The sequence below is a fragment of the Chinchilla lanigera genome, unplaced genomic scaffold (assembly GCF_000276665.1).
Source record: "Chinchilla lanigera isolate Chin_1 unplaced genomic scaffold, ChiLan1.0 scaffold00007, whole genome shotgun sequence".
NCBI lineage: Eukaryota > Metazoa > Chordata > Mammalia > Rodentia > Chinchillidae > Chinchilla > Chinchilla lanigera.
This window is the reverse complement of record NW_004955408.1, coordinates 32,941,640-32,957,108: the sequence shown is the minus strand read 5'-3', so window position 1 is coordinate 32,957,108 and position 15,469 is coordinate 32,941,640. Positions and strand designations below refer to the sequence as shown.

Sequence of the window (15,469 nt, the reverse complement as noted above, 5' to 3'; positions counted from 1 at the left end):
CAGAGTCCGTACTCAGCCACAGGTTGCTGTGCCACTTCCAGAGTCCCTGACCCTCAGTCCGAGGGATCTGGCTCAGGAGCGTGCCGTCAGGCCATGTCCGTGCGGTGGCTGGCCAGGGAGCCCTCTTTGAGAACTGCTGGGGTAGACCAATCCTGCTAAATAGAAAATCTGCCAAAATATTGTCACTTTAGTTCTTTTAGGATAATTAGACAACTCTAGCTTTTAGTGCTCTTTGAATTTTACAGTTTGTATTTTAAATGAAAACAACAGTGCCTCAGAGTGTAAATGTTGTATTTCTAAACATAGTAGTGTGAAGAAAACAGAACAAAATGTCATATGGGTGACAGGCATGTGGGTATTGGTTTTTATATTCAGTTATTTATTTTGTATTTGTATTTTATGTTTGCTTTTGGCTATTGTATTTTTCTGGTTTTGTAAAATCATTTTTCATGAAAAGGAAAGGCTCATGTAAGTTAACCTTAGACCTGAGTCCCGGCTTCCCAGGGACAGATTTTATTTTTGAAGCTTCCTCCTGCCCAATGGGAAGAGAAGGCCTTCTCTTCCTCAGCAGCTCACCGTCTAAGCCTGCTGTACCTGGGAGCCCAGCTGTACTCAACCCTGTGACATGCTTGTGAGCAATCCACCTCCTGAGTTTGCTTTAATTTGCGTGCTTATTCAGCTGGGGAATATTAGATGTCTGTCCCTCCCAGTCAAAGTTGACAATCTGTGAAGGTGAGCTCCTCGCCCTCTCTGAAGGGTTTTGTATGCAGCATGCCTACCACAGAGCTGTTTGCAGGTAGAGCTGCAGAGGACCGCTGCGGGGGACCCTTGTTTTCTCCCTTGGATTTGTCCCTCTTGTTGGGCAGCGTGGTTGTCAGATGCACCACACAGCTCCCCAGGGCCTTGTGCCGGGTCCTATCTGCTTGGTCAGGCTTCCTGTGAACATCGCTTCTTTATGGAATGGCACCTGAGGTATCCAACTGGAGAGGTTATTTCTCATTTCTCCTCCTTTTTACAGTGTAGCGTAAGGAAACACCATACTGATGATTAATAATAGTTTTACCTTTGCTCCTGTATGGTTGAAGTAGCCTCCTGAGGGACCTCCCAGCCCTGCCCTGGTTTCCCTACATCTCTTTTCAGCATAGCCAGAGGACCCCTTCTAAAATGTAAGGCAGATCATGTCACTTCTCTTACAAGCCCGCCAGTGACTTCCATTCTAATTCTAGAGAAAACCCTTGTAAGTCCAGACACAGCCCTGGTGAAACCCTAGCTGAAACGGCACCTGCCTTCTTCCATGCACTCCTGACCTCTCTGCTTCCTCCTCCTGCTGACTCTGTCTGCTGCAGCCACAGTGCATGCTTGCTGGCCAAGCTCCCGGCCTCAGGGATTTGGCATTTCCTTTGTCTCTGCCTAGGCCAGTCCTCTTCCCAGTATCTGGAAGAGGCAGGTCTTCTCGCCTCCTGCAGGTCTCCTCAGCCCTTCCCCGCAGCTCCATTTCAGATGGTAACTCCATCCCCTCTTGCACTCCCTGTGCCTCTGGCTTCACTTTTCTCCTTGGTGCTTCTCCTTGTCTGATGTCCTGGGTAATTTCACTTCCTGTCTTTCCTACTAGAATGTAAGTCCCCTGAGGCAAGGAAGGGCCTAGATTTGGGTGGCTCACAGTAGGCGCTTCGGTATTTCTTGCACAGATGAGTGATAGCTCTATTTGTCAGGTGCTTCCTATGTGCTGGGCCTTGGTCTAAGCACCTTGCAGTTTATCTTATTTTATCCTTACTACAACTTTATGGGGCATGTAATGCTATTCCCCTCATTTCACAGATGAAGAGATAGGTCTGCAAGGTATGTAAGGTGCTCGGGTCATAAGTGAAGGTAACACTTTGGTATTAGAGCTCTGCGCAGCGGAACTAATAGCAGATAGATGAGGATACTGGTATCTTTATATAGAGACAACTCATTATATTTCTGCAGACATCTATTTCTACACACACAGCATATCCAGAAATGATTGAAGGAATTGGCTCATTTGATTATAGGACTGGAAAGTCTGAAATCTTCAGATCAGGCTGGATCCAAGGACAAGTTGGTGCTGACTCCCGAGTGTATAGGCTATTTGGAGGCAGAACGTCACCTTAGGAGATTAATCACCTTTACTTTAAGTCTGCTGACTTAAACATTAATCACATCTGTAATCTCAGCTACTCAGGAAGCTGAGGCAAGAGGACCCCAAGTTTGAGGCCAGCCTAGGCAATTTGGTAGGCTATGTCTCAAAAAAAGTAAAAGGGCTGGAATATATAGCTTAGTGGTAGGGGGTTCACTCAGCATGTGTGAAGCCCCGAGTTCAGTCCCTGGTACCATTTTAAAAAAAATCTATCACCTATAAAAAATAACTTTATAGCATCATCTAGGCTGGTGTTTGGGTAGCACCTGAGCCCTGCGGCCCCGCCCGATGGCCACATTGCCTTTACTCCCTAGCACCTGAAGAGGTGGTGTTTGATAGGCTGCTCTTGCTCCTTCATCTCCCGGTGACTTCTTCCTGTCCTGGAAGGACGCAGGGAATCAGGGCAACCCAAAGGCTTTTGGTGTGTAGGAGTTCTCCATCCTAGAAGCTGTTCTGACTGGAAGAGCACCTCACACCCTAAGGGCTGCCTTCCGAGTATGAGTGGCAAACTGAGCAGCAGTGCTCCTGCCCCTTCTCACCTCTCCCTTTCTCTCCCTGGAGACCTTCTCTTCCTCTTCACTCCCTTTTTGAGACAGGGTCTTGCTGTTTTGCCCAGCTAGGTTGGCCTTGAACTCCTGGACTCTAGGGATCCTTCTGCCTCAGCCTCCCAAGTGGCAGAGACTACAGGTGTGTGCCCCTGCACCCAGCTTTCTCTCTTTACTGATGTATTTATGTACAAGAGTGGAACTGCCCTGGCTGAGGGGGGCCCTGTGCCCGTTACCCCTCCTGCAGTGTGAGGTGACGAGGGCATCCTGTGGAGAGCACTCCCTGCTCCTGGCGTCACTTCCTGCCACAGGAGTCTAGAGGAGGGCTGGGCACCCCTCAAGTCAAGAGGCTCCTGCCTGGTCACCATAAAGTAGGGTGTGCCTGGGCCCCGTGGGACTTGTTTGAGTTCCTCTGGTGGATGAAAGAATGTTGTGTGGAGACCTGGAGGCGCCCACTGTCCACATCGCTATTGCCATATGGCACACACCTGGTTTTCACGGTACAGTCAGAAAACAGGAGTGCTCAGTGCAGAGCCCTGCCTCCATCGCCATTCTTTACCTTCCACCCCAAAGGGATTTCAGGTGTGTGGTGTGTGTGTGTGTGTGTGTGTGTGTGTGTGTGTGTATGTGTGTGTTTTTGTGTGCGCGCGTGCGCGCACACGTGCCCCTGCATGGGTACAGGTCCTGCCAGAAGTACTTTGTTCTTCAAGTTCTTCATTCCCTTTACATTTCCCTTTTGTACACCTATTTTGATCACACTCTTATTAGTCTCATCCCATTTCCTCACATAAAGTGCACCACTGTCAAAGTTATCACTTTGATGTCCATATAACTTCCCTCCTTTAGATCATATTACAGTACGCAGTTTTGCATACGTGTGTCCTTGTTCTTCTGTGGAATTATTTCCTTGGAATTTATTTTTAGAGCACACAGCATTGTCTCGAATGTGTAAGTGTTTTCACTGTTCTTCACACTTTCTCTTTCCTAAAAGTTGTAATGCCTGTTTTTCTGTTGATTTCTGGTTGCCTTCTAAACAACGTTAGGGTGATTTGGCGAGGAGAAAAGGTCTCTTGGTGACTGCTTGCAAACACGGTGCTTTTCTTTCTTCTAAGCACAACCAGCTCCACAGCCAGCAGCTGCGACACGGAGTTCACTAAGGAAGACGAGCAGAGGCTGAAGGATTACATCCAGCAGCTCAAGAACGACAGGGCGGCGGTCAAGCTGACCATGCTGGAGCTGGAGAGCATCCACATAGACCCGCTCAGCTACGACGTCAAGCCGCGGGGGGACAGCCAGAGGCTGGACCTGGAGAACGCCGTGCTGATGCAGGAGCTGATGGCCATGAAGGTGTGTGTGAGGGGCCCAGCGGGAGACCTGACCGGCCCGAGAGCAGGGTCCGTCCATGAGAACTCAGCATGCGGGACAGGTGGAGCCTGGCTATGCACAGTGATGGCTTCATTTGTTTAGGAGTCATTTGGGCTGGACATTCCTAGAGGGGAAGGATGCTCAGAGCGTCCTGCCCTGCTGGTTAACATCCGGTCTCCAGAGAAGCCAGGCCAGACTCCTGCAGGATACAATAGCCTGGGTCTGTCCAGCGATGCCCCATCTCACAAAAGCCAGGAAATAGTTAGATCACTGATGCTGATATTTAAAGGGAGACCAGGATATAGCTACCTGCTGAATTTGGCTGGAAGCCCTAGACTCCTGACACCCCAATGCCTTGGGTACAGTGTACAGCTTGCTTGAACCAGTGACGGCTGGCCATGCCATTCTGGCCAGTGTTCCTGATAAGGTCTTCGGCTGTTCACCCACTGCCTGTTATTTACCAGCATTTCTGGAGCAGAGGGAGCTTCTTGGAAAGTGGATGCTCCTCCTTGGCAAGCAGTTAAGCTTCCCCTTTCAGTCCCATGCAGTGTACATCTCAGCACACCCGTACCAGAGGAGGGAGCTTGCTTGGGGCTGCTCCTGCAGATCCAGTGTGGTGCGTGGGTGGCCCTGTTGATGGGTTTGAGTTGGGAGCTGGAGGCCTTGTTTCCAGACCTGCTTTCCAAACTTCCCTGTCCTGTGAACAAAGGCCTGACTTGCACAGTCTTGGAGTCCGTCATGTCCGTGGTCCCCAGTGGACGCAGACTGGGTTGCAGTAGTGCCAAGTTAGCAGCACATCCTGTTTCTCCACCACTGCATGCAGTGCTGAGATGACAAGATACTCAGCTCTGGCAGCCTGGCCTCTGTGGAGGTGTTGAGGCTGCCCACAGCAGTCATCCTGATGCCCTCGGGTGCCCTCAGCACAGTCCTGTCCTTGGCTGCTGTAGCTTGAGTCTGGATGAAGTCTGGGAAGCCTCTGGGCAGTGGAAGCAGAGGGGGAATCCTGCCCTGTCCCACTATTTTCAGGCTTGCTTATCTCCATCTACTCGCTCAGCTCGAACTGCTCCTCCCTAGAGTCCTCACACCCCCAGCTGATTTCTTCAGCTGCCCCTGAGCCCGGCCCTGGGTCCATAATCACAGGGAGTTTCTCCCCAGTCAGGACTCCGTGGTGGACCCTTGTACCCTGTGGCATGAGTCATGAGGCTGCTCTTCCATTATATATTCCAAATACCATGTTTCCTTTGGCCAAAGACTAAGGATTTCCTCGTTATGTACTGGCCAGTCTGTGGGGAGATAAATTCAGTGTTATTGTAGCCAGGAAAGACACTTCTTATGGAATAAAAACACTAATATTCCTTCTGTCACTTGAAAGTAAACTGCATTTATCTTAGACATATTCTGAAACTACAAATTACGAGTAGCTGGAAGAGGAAGAATGCACGAGCCATTGCCTGAGCCTGGTGTGTTCTCTTCCTGGGGCGTCAGAGTCTCAACACCAGTGCGTTCTCCTTCCCGCAGTGTGTTCACTGACAAGTGGTCACTTGGACAGGTCCATTGTCCAGCAGGTTCTGTTGGTCTTCACCACTTTGCTCTGGACCTAACTGCTAAGAAACTCAACTTTCTAGGTTTTCTATTTCTGGTACCTGATCTTTGCTAAATATCTCTTCATTTTCTGGATGACCTCCTTGGTTCCCTCTCAGATCCACTCTTTCTTGAATGTTCTGTGCTTTCCTTAGGATTCCTATTCCTTTATCCCTTTAACTCTTTGAAATATTTGCTTTTTAGTTTTCCACATTCTGTTACTTCTGCTCCTAGGAATGCTGACTCCCCCTTGTGTTGCCTCTGGTGCGTCTGCCTCAGCGTGGTTTGTTTTCATCCCCTGCTGGGGCGGAGAGCGTGTGCATAGGGTTCTGTCCAGTGCAGACTGTTCCTTGGGTCCTTGTTATAGCGGTCTCACAGGGTAGCTCAGTACTAAGATCTCCTGAGTGAGCCTTGTGCGTTTCAGAGATTTGTTACCAGTTTTTGGTACATTCTCCTGTTAGGATTCCTGCACCGCACAAACGCGTGACACAAGCTGACAGCTTTGATTCCTCAAAAGGGATTTTTCAGTCTTTCTGGCTCAGAGCCTGCAATATGACAAGTTTCCTTAGACATCGCCAGAAAGGGTATTTTCTAGTCTCTTATTCTGGGCAGCACACTGAGAGTTCAGCTCATCTAGGAGTCGCAGTGTGGCACTCTGCTTCCTAGAGGCCAGGCCTTGCCAGTGGACACATGAGAACTCAGATCCCGAGGTCTGCAGACGACACTGATGTCTCCGCCCATGTTGCCAGTTGCCTCTGGCAGACTTGTCTTTCCATTTCTGGCACCCGTGGGTTTACCTTTCCTCCTTTCTAGCTTGCGTTTATGTTCATTCTGGGAGTGACTGGCCACACAAGCTCAGCAGGCAATGTTGCTGGAACCTTCAGAATCCTGCGTCTGATGGCCAAAGATGAGAAAGCTTCTTGGTATGAAAACACCTTTCATCCTGGTGTCTGATCTTTAGGGGGAAAGGCTGGCCTGTTCTTCTGAGTCGTCCCCTAGCACAGTGACTAATGTCCTCTAGTCCTGAGGTAGACAAGCCTGGTCAGTGCCTCCAGCTGTTGCCCACATTGGAGGGTATAAAGCTCTCCCAGGAGAGCACAGCAGGCCTGCAGCTCACTATCCTCATAAGTAGCCAGAACCAGGGACCTTGATGAGTCTATGTCAAGGTGGTGACTCAGCTTTCTGCAGAGTCCTTGTAAGCAGGAGATTGTAGAGCATACTGGGAGGCCGGCCTGGCAGTCAAGCCATGGGAGACTGCCCCTCCAGTGGAGGTGGTGGGATAGGGTTATGCACAGGCCCATCTGGAGAGGGGGCAGCTTAGCTGAGTAGGTATGAACCTGGACCCTGAGCCACACAGCCCAGGGTCAAGCTCTGGCTCCATAACCTACCCAGCAGCCCTGGGAAGGTAGATTTCCCTCTGCATGCCTCAGTTTCCCATTCACAAGTGGAAATACTCAGAATACCTACCTTAGGTTAGAAAAATTCATTGTTACTTCCTATGAACCCTTAAAATAGTGATACATGCTCAGTAAAAGTTGTTGTTTGTCACTGTTGTGTGGCTCGTGGTGCCAGGATGGTATAGTTCCATTTTAGGCTCACTTCTTATTCTCCACAGAAAACAAACACTTGAGCACTTTAAGTTACTCTTAGAAGTTATCTAGCTGGGGAAGTGGCTCAAGGATAGACGTCCTGACTAGCATGCACAGAGCCCCAGGTTTGATCCCCTTCTTCAAAACTGTCTGATGAAGTCTTCTATCAGGTCTGTGTCGTTACTGATTCACTTGGGCCCTCTGAAATAAACAAGAGCCTCCGTGGCTGCTTGCGGCCCAAGAGCTAGAGGATGCTGTTGTGGGTATTTCAGCTGCAGGAAGACAAAGGTACCATCAGCATTGTTAAATATATGGCTTAGATGTAGCTACAGCTATCTGATTCATGACAAAGGTGACAGAAACATATGTTACCGTCTCTGTAACAAATGGTCCCAGGAAAGCTGGCTATCCATAAATAAGATATTAAAATTAGATCCTTGTCTCTCCCTTTGTACAAACATCGATGCAAATGGATCAAAGACCTATATATAAGATCTGAACTTAGAAATTGCTAGAAGAAAACATTGGAGAAACACTTAAAAGATACAGGCACAGGCAGTGACTTCATGAATAGGACTGTAAAAGCTTAGGAAATAGTAGCAAGAACCAACAAAGGAGATCTTTTTAAGAAGCTCCTGCACAGCAAAAGAAAGCTTTAACAGAGTGAAGAGACAGCCTACAGAAGGGGAGAAAATCTCTGCCAGCTAGTCTTCTGACACAGGAATAATATCCAGGATATATAAAGAACTCAAAAAAATTAACACAGAAAACAAATAACCCAATCAATAAATGGTCAAGTCACTGAACAGATACATCTCAAAAGAAACACATGGCCAACAATTATGTAGAAAAAGAAAAGTGTTCAATATCCTTAGCCATCAGGAAAGTACAAATCAAAACTACCTTTGAGTTGCCATCTAATGCTAATGAAGATGACTCTCATCAAGCATACAAAAAACAGTGCTGGTGAGGACAGGAAAACAGAACCCTTTTTCACTGCCAATGGGAATGTACATTAGTATAGCCACTATGCAAATCAGTATGGAGTTTCCTTTTAAAAACTCAGAATAGAACTACTATCATTATTCAGCTAGACTACTTGTATTAGTCAGCTTTTCATGGCTAGGAGAACAATATCTGGCACCCACCACCTAGGGGAGGAAAGGTTTAATGGCACATGATTTTAGAGGGTTCAGTCCATGGTCACCTGGCTGAGGGTAGGGAACATAATAGCAAAAAGGCATGGTGGAGTAGAGCTGCTCATTTCACAATGGCCAGGAGCAGAGCACAGGGGAAGAACACCAATGGAACTCATACTCCACAGGCTCCTCACAGTGACTGGCCTCTACCTGAGCCCCACCTCCTACAGCACACCCACCTGTGAACATGAGCAGATAAGTCCACTGATGAGTGCAGCACCCCCATGGTCTAGTGATCTTTCCAAGCATCTCTCACTTTAGTCAAGTTGACAGTTAAGGTTAACTGGCACACCATTCTTTGGTATAAACCCAAAGGAATCTAAGTCAGTATAGTACTGAGAGAAGGGCATGCCCATGTTTACTGTAATTCAATTCCATGCAGTATACATACACACTGGAGTAGTATTCAGCCATGAAGAGGAATGAAGTCTCATCATGTGCAGGAAAATAGATGGAATTGAAGATCATCATGTGAAGAAAAATAAGCCAGACTTGGGCAAGGATCACATGTCTTCTCTCTTATACAGACTGGATGGGGGAAAAGGATGACATGAAAGTGGAGAGAAGGCCAGGCATGGTGGCGCACACCTGTAATTTCAGCACTCAGGAGGCTGAGGCAGGAGGATTGCTGTGAGTTTGAGGCCAGCCTGGACTCCAAAGTGAGCTCCAGGCCAGCCTGAAGTGCATAGCGAGAGTCTGTCTCAAAAAGACAAAAAAAAAGGGGGAAAGAAAGTGGAGAGAGACTAAGAGAAAGAGAAGGGGCCAGACGAAGAGGGTCAGGGGGGTAGATATCAAGTATGTTATGTGCATGTATGCGGAAAGTGCTGAAATGAAACCCATTGTCCTGTATGATGAATATACACTATGAAAAAATCATTTGACGTGGAAATTGAATGGGAGCTGCTAGGGACCCAGTTAGACCCAGACCTCTGTGTTTGGAGGATCCCTTACAGTCCTGGGTCGATGCAGCTCAGTCTCTAACTGCCAGACATCAAGTTTCCAGCAAGACAGATGTACCCATTTGGGGCCCTAACGACTGTTAGAAAGGCTTTCCTTAAACCAGAGCAAACTCATTGCCTGTGACTTCTACCCATTTATCTTCGTTCTGTCCCGAGAGTGACAAATCACATGGACTTGGCACACATCTGTGCTTCACGTGTCTGGGAACAGCTCCCATCTTTTCCCAGTCCTCTTAGTCCTGGCTTCAGAGTGACCCCTCGATCTTGGACCATAGGGTGTAGCCAGGTCCCTTTCCCCCGACTGGGTGTGGCCAGCTGTGCCGGTCCTCCGAGCTCTCATATGCTCTGCGCATTTTGCCATGCAGGAGGAGATGGCAGAGCTGAAGGCGCAGCTGTACCTCCTGGAGAAAGAGAAGAAGGCCCTGGAGCTGAAGCTGAGCACGCGGGAGGCGCAGGAGCAGGCCTACCTGGTGCACATCGAACACCTCAAGTCCGAGGTGGAGGAACAGAAAGAGCAGCAGATGCGGTCCCTCAGCTCCACCAGCAGTGGCGGCAAGGACAAACCTAGCAAGGTAGGGCAGGGCGGCCTGGAGCAGCCTCACTCACCACCGACCACACCGTACCACCTCGCTGCCTCTGTGTCCTTGTCTGCATAGGTCATTCCTAGATATCTCAGATGACGACTGAGCGCAAAGAAACCAAATCTCGCTGTACACAATACTTAAAAATTTCTCCCGCATCAGTCTAGTCTGTGTAGTTGTCCACTGCTCTGATCCCCTCTTCCTTCTGATCTGTTCCTTTTACCCAGTAGCCATCGTTTGTTGATATTCTTGGTACTTTGATTTGTTATCTGTCTCCCTTAAGCCACCCGTCTCTGAGGGAAGAATATTTACATCTATCTACACGAGGAAAATGAGGCTCCAATGAGATGCGGACCTCCCAGCTTTTTAAAAAGCAGCTCCCTGGGCCTACGCCCATGTCTGGCTCACAGGCTCACTTCCTCTGACCAGTGCTGTTCCTGCTTTCTTGCTGGCATTCAGCCTCAGAGGGCTGTCAGCAGGGGCAGCGGAAGGCTGCAGAGGAAGGCAGGCTCGGATTATCAAGCAGATATCTTTACCCACTTCGCTGACATGGTTTGGCAAATTCAGGGTCCTGTCAGCTCCAGGTCTTTTATCTAGAACCCAAGCTTATTCTGTCATTTTATCTCTCTCTTCCAAATACCATATGGGGCGAAAGAAAATCTCTGGACTCTGAGGAATTACAGCCTGCATCTTGGGGTGTGTATGTATTGCATATCATATTTTCTCCTCCTGGTAGTGCCGGCTTCTCCTGGCCCCACCTGTCTCAGGTGCAGAACTAGCTGGTGTGTGCTGGCTTGCTGGCCTCCTCAGTGGCTGCTTGCGGCCCGTGTACAGGGAAGTGTCCAGAAGAAGGAGCAGTGCTGGTGTTGTGTGGTGTGAACGGTCACCCCCTAAATAGATAAGAATTCTGAAGCAGTCTTCACAAATGGCTGCAGCTACATCTTTCCCCGCCTCCATCCTCCCAAGGCACCTGGGAAGTACGAAGCCATTGCTTCCAGGCAGCCAGCTGTCCAAGAGCTGCTACCTCCCATGCACCTGTTTAGTTGAGGAGTGTGCTCTGGCACTCACAGCAAGCCAGGACCCAGAGCGCGACAGGCGACAAAGATTGCGTCCTCCAAATTGACTTTGTGAATAGGAGGCTTATGGGCAAACACAGTCACAACACAGTGACGGAGTGTCCCAAGTTTAAGGATCCACTTACAGTGCCATGGTGGGATCCAGACCAAACACAGAATCGAGATTAGAGATTCAGGACAGGTTTCCTGGAAGAGATCAGCTTCTAAACTGACCCAGTAGAGAGGGGAGCCAGCCTGTCGAAGGTAGGATGGAGGGCTAGGGCCGAGGAGGCATGCTCTAGGCTGAAGGGACAGCTCATGCCAAGACCCAAGGGCTGCCTAGAGGGGTCAGCGGGCCATGTTCCCTGGGGTCTACAAGGAGTCATGAGGGTTTTCGGCAGGGAGCAAATGGAATGCAGTTCGGCCTTGGAAGTCACTGTGGCCAGTGCACCAGTGCTTGGGAATCACCTGGGCTGGGGACAGCAGCCCACCCGGGGCTGTTTCATATGGTGGGGTTCGGGCTCAGAAAGGTGGTGTTTTCTCATCACACACAAACACCTTCTGAAACTTTTTACAGCCTTTGGAGTTTGTTGCTAGTCAGTTTGCCTTAGAGTCTGTGAGACAGAACACTGGTGTCTCTGTGTGTGTTCTTGGGTGTGGTGGGAGTGACTCGCCAGGTTCTTGCCAGAACCCCAGGAACTGAACGTTTTCTCCCGGTTCTGGGTATTTATTAACTGAGGGAAGCACTGTTTTGTGCAGTGGCTTCAAAGCACAGAAACTTCTCTGACAGAAAAGGCCAGATGATTTTTTAACATTACAGTAACAAGCTTTATAAGAGTATCTGCCGCTGCTTAAGTTATGAAAGTAAATTAGAGTAAGCTAATTCTCTTGTCTTTTAAGTATTGGATCCATTTAGTATTTCAATAAGATATTGGCTATTTGTTAGGTTTTGTTTGTTTAAGCCAAGGTCTTGCTGCGTAGTTCAGGCTGTCCTTGAACTCACTAGATAGCCTATGCTGGCTTGAACTCACAGCGATCCGCCTGCCTCAGCCTCCCAAGTGCTGGGATTACAGAAGTGCACCACCACCCCTGGGCCAGTGGGTGGTTGTTGCTGTTGGAGATAAGGCAGATGGTCTAGAGAAGGCATCAGCAAACTTCGGGAGGACCAAAGAGTAAATACTTTAGGATTTGCACGTTGTCTACCTGCTGCACCTGCTGTCTCTGCCCACGTAGCTGTGTGGTGCAAACCAGCGCCCCCAGGAACCCAGTGGCTGTGGCTGTCTTCTCACAATTTACTGATGAACACTGAAGGGTGAATGTCATGCAATGTTTACCTGTTACAAAGTATTCCTCTTTTGACTTTTTCATGACTTTAAAACAGAAAAGCCATTCCTGGCCTATGGGCCATATATAAAGAGGTGAGGGGGCCATATATGGGTCTATTCCCGTTTGCTTTAAAAACTTTTCTCCCACCAACACAGCTGGTCCTCACTCCTATCCAAGTTTCACTAAGTGTTTGCAGTTCTTGTCAATCTGTACGCAAGGACATCACCACACATGCTCAGCAGGTGGCACTGCGAGGGAGACGTGGTGGCCCAAGCATTAGGGGTCTTCCGAAATGTTCACATCAGCGCAGTGGACATGTGAAAGGGGTGGAGTGGTAGGGTCCCCGCAGACTTTGAGGGTGGTGTGGGGGGTCTGGGAAGACACCTGGATGGAGAACAGGAGGGCAGGGCAGGGCGGGAGCCTGGGCAGAGGGCACAGGGTTCAGGTGTCAGACCCGTGCTGTCATGAGTGCCTAGGAAGGTGGCATCTCTTTACAAGAGTGGACTGAGGAAGAGGGTGTGGCTCCTGTCAGCTTGGCTCCTAGCACTGGATCCATCCAGTCTGTGTGTCTCCTGCAGCAGATGACAGATTTTTATTCTAAGGCCGAGAAAACAGTAGCTCACCAGGGTTCCAGTCTGATACATGGGGTGGAGATGCCCGTCCCGTGCCTCCTCCTTGTCCTTGATTATGGAGCACCCAGTAGAGCTCCCAGCTGTGGAGAAGATGAGCTTTCTTGGGCAGTAGGATGGGGCGGCAGCACGTTCGTGTGCGTTTCTTCATTGAAGGGCCAGACGGCCTGGTTTTGAGTCCTGGATCCTCCATTTCCTCATTGGTAACTGAGAAGTGTAACCTCTGTCTGTGCCTCAGTTTCCTCCTTGGTAAAATGCGGATTACAGAGGTATCTACTCTGTGCCTCCGCCTGATGACTGAGTGAAAGCCTGTGGTGGGCCTGGACCAGTGCGGCCCTAGGCACGGGGTGGGGGTGTCATCGCCACTGTAGGGCAGCCTTGAAGGTCGCTGGAGAGCTGAGATGGGAGGTTGTCTTGGATTTGCTGCCGGGCTTCCCCTCGGCCTGATCTGAGGGTGCCGCCCAGCACCCAAGCTGCTGCTGCAACCCGCCGTCCAGCCCAAACGCTCTGTCGGAGGAGCTAGAGTTTCCTGTGGCCAGGGAGCCCAGCTTCTGGCCTAACAAGAATGTCTTTGCCACCTCAGGACTGTGCCGATGCCGCCTCCCCAGCTCTGTCCCTGGCGGAACTGAGGACGACGTGCAGCGAGAGCGAGCTGGCCGCCGAGTTCGCCAGCGCCGTGCGCAGGTAAGCGCCTTGCTGCCGCGAGGTTTATCGCGCAAGTGAGGCCGTGCTCCGGGCCTGAGCAGCCGGCTCCAGGCGTCACGCAGGCCTGTCCGGAAGGAGCCGGTGCTGTAGGTCCTGCTTCTCTCGTCCTGGGAGGCTCGGGACGGACAGAGAAGGCCCGTTTGTGCCGGGTTGTTTGATAGGAGAGGGGCAGGGTGGGAGGGAGGCAGATAGGCAGTCCTTCCATCTGCAGATGCGAAATGCCGCCTCCTTTCCTTTCTGTTCTGTGGCCTCGGCTAGAAGCTCCAGGGTAAGGTACATGGTGACGGCCACCCTTACCTCAAAGACCCGTCAGCAGGACAGAGTTCCTTTAGCATAGTGGCCCTTTTCCGGTGAGAGGCTTCATCCTTCCTCAGTTCCGTGGCATTACCTTGTTACTTCAGTGTTTCTTTATATTATTTCTCTTCTTTTGCAACAAGAAATGAATGCCAATTCCTCCATATCTGCTTTTCCTGCCGCACTTTCGGTTGTTCCTTTGCTCGGCACCCTCTAGCAGAGGTGTAAGATGAGCCACTTGTGTAATTTCAGTTTTCTGGTAGCCACCGTCACCACCTGTTGAGGGCTGTTAACCCGGTGCACGGTGAGAGAAGCACAGACACGCAGACGCGCCGTCCCCTGCACGGAGCGGGCAGCTCCCACGGACACCGTCCGTGCTCAGGGAAGGCATTTTACATCTATGAAGGCCCAGAGGGACACCGTTCATTATTTGTGGGTTTGTGCAGAGGGGCTGGTCTGGGAAAGGGTGGAGCTTGCACTCATAGCTGCTTGTGCGGGTCTTGAGCTGACCCACAGGTGCACATCCTGCTTCTGTTCCCCAGGGAGCGAGCGCATCGACTGCTCTGTCCAGTGATCCCTGCTTGCAGTCCCTCCTCGCTTCCTGTCAGGCAGCTACTTCCAAGTCCTGTCGGTCCCTGCCTCAGCTGCGGACTCCAGTCCGACCTGCGGGCTCACGGCCATCTCCTTCGCCCTTCGGCCTTAAGGGAGGGGCTTAACCTACTTGAAAGTCCAGTTAACTCCTTGCTTCACCACCTGAACAGACAGGAAGGGAGGGAGGGACAAAGTAGAAGAGAATGGCAGGAGAGGGAGGAAACTCTGATTCTTCATACATAAATTCTTCATAGAATTTTGTGACTCTTTCTCAGGGTTGGTTTTCTGTAACTTCTGTGCTCATCGCTGTATTTCAAATTCTTTGGAGCCTATTTGTGAGTATTGCGCTTATCACAGGGCCACTCCCTGCAACTCCTGGAGCCAGGTCACAGGCTGGCACGTGCAAATCTCCTCTTTGGGGGTTTTTCTTCCTTCTGGATGCTGACCACCGTCCCGTCTGCGTATCTGACCCAGCGTCTGGTCCCTCCCTGTTCAGACAGGCAGCATCTCTGACTGGAGAGCCTGAGCCGCCTCCTTCCTTTCCTTTGGCAGCAGCTTTTATCTGTGTGCATTCTGAGTTGTTTCCTCTTTCAGAAAGAATAAAACATCTGCCTTTCATTTTTCCCAATTGTTCATAGTTTCTAGTCTACAAAGAGTGTTTAAGATGCTCGGGGAGTTTTTAACTTTTCTCATCACTTCTGGGGATTTAGGGTGGGAGGGGAAGGCTCCAGTGTATTCTGGCACTTACCTTGGTCCGGGCAGGGCTGTTTATTTTACAGCAAGTCGTCCCCGCTGACAGTGGTTTGCAGGCTGCCTTGTGGCGAACGGACTTCACTACCTTCCTGATTTCCTCACTATCATTTTTTGTCTTTCCTTCCAACTTGTAATAGTG

At 50.0% G+C, this 15,469-nt stretch overlaps 1 protein-coding gene across 3 annotated transcripts in view; it reads left to right on the top strand.

Annotated features, from left to right (window-relative positions):
• The window catches only part of Mcc (mutated in colorectal cancers), a 336,531-nt gene that overhangs the window by 307,941 nt on the left and 13,121 nt on the right, over positions 1 to 15,469 (top strand). For all 3 annotated transcript variants that reach the window (XM_005376512.2, XM_005376514.2, XM_005376513.2), the window contains 3 exons: positions 3,816 to 4,050; positions 9,762 to 9,968; positions 13,571 to 13,671. In XM_005376512.2, the coding sequence (XP_005376569.1) occupies positions 3,816 to 4,050; positions 9,762 to 9,968; positions 13,571 to 13,671 (543 nt within the window). The remainder of the gene's footprint in view (positions 1 to 3,815; positions 4,051 to 9,761; positions 9,969 to 13,570; positions 13,672 to 15,469) is intronic.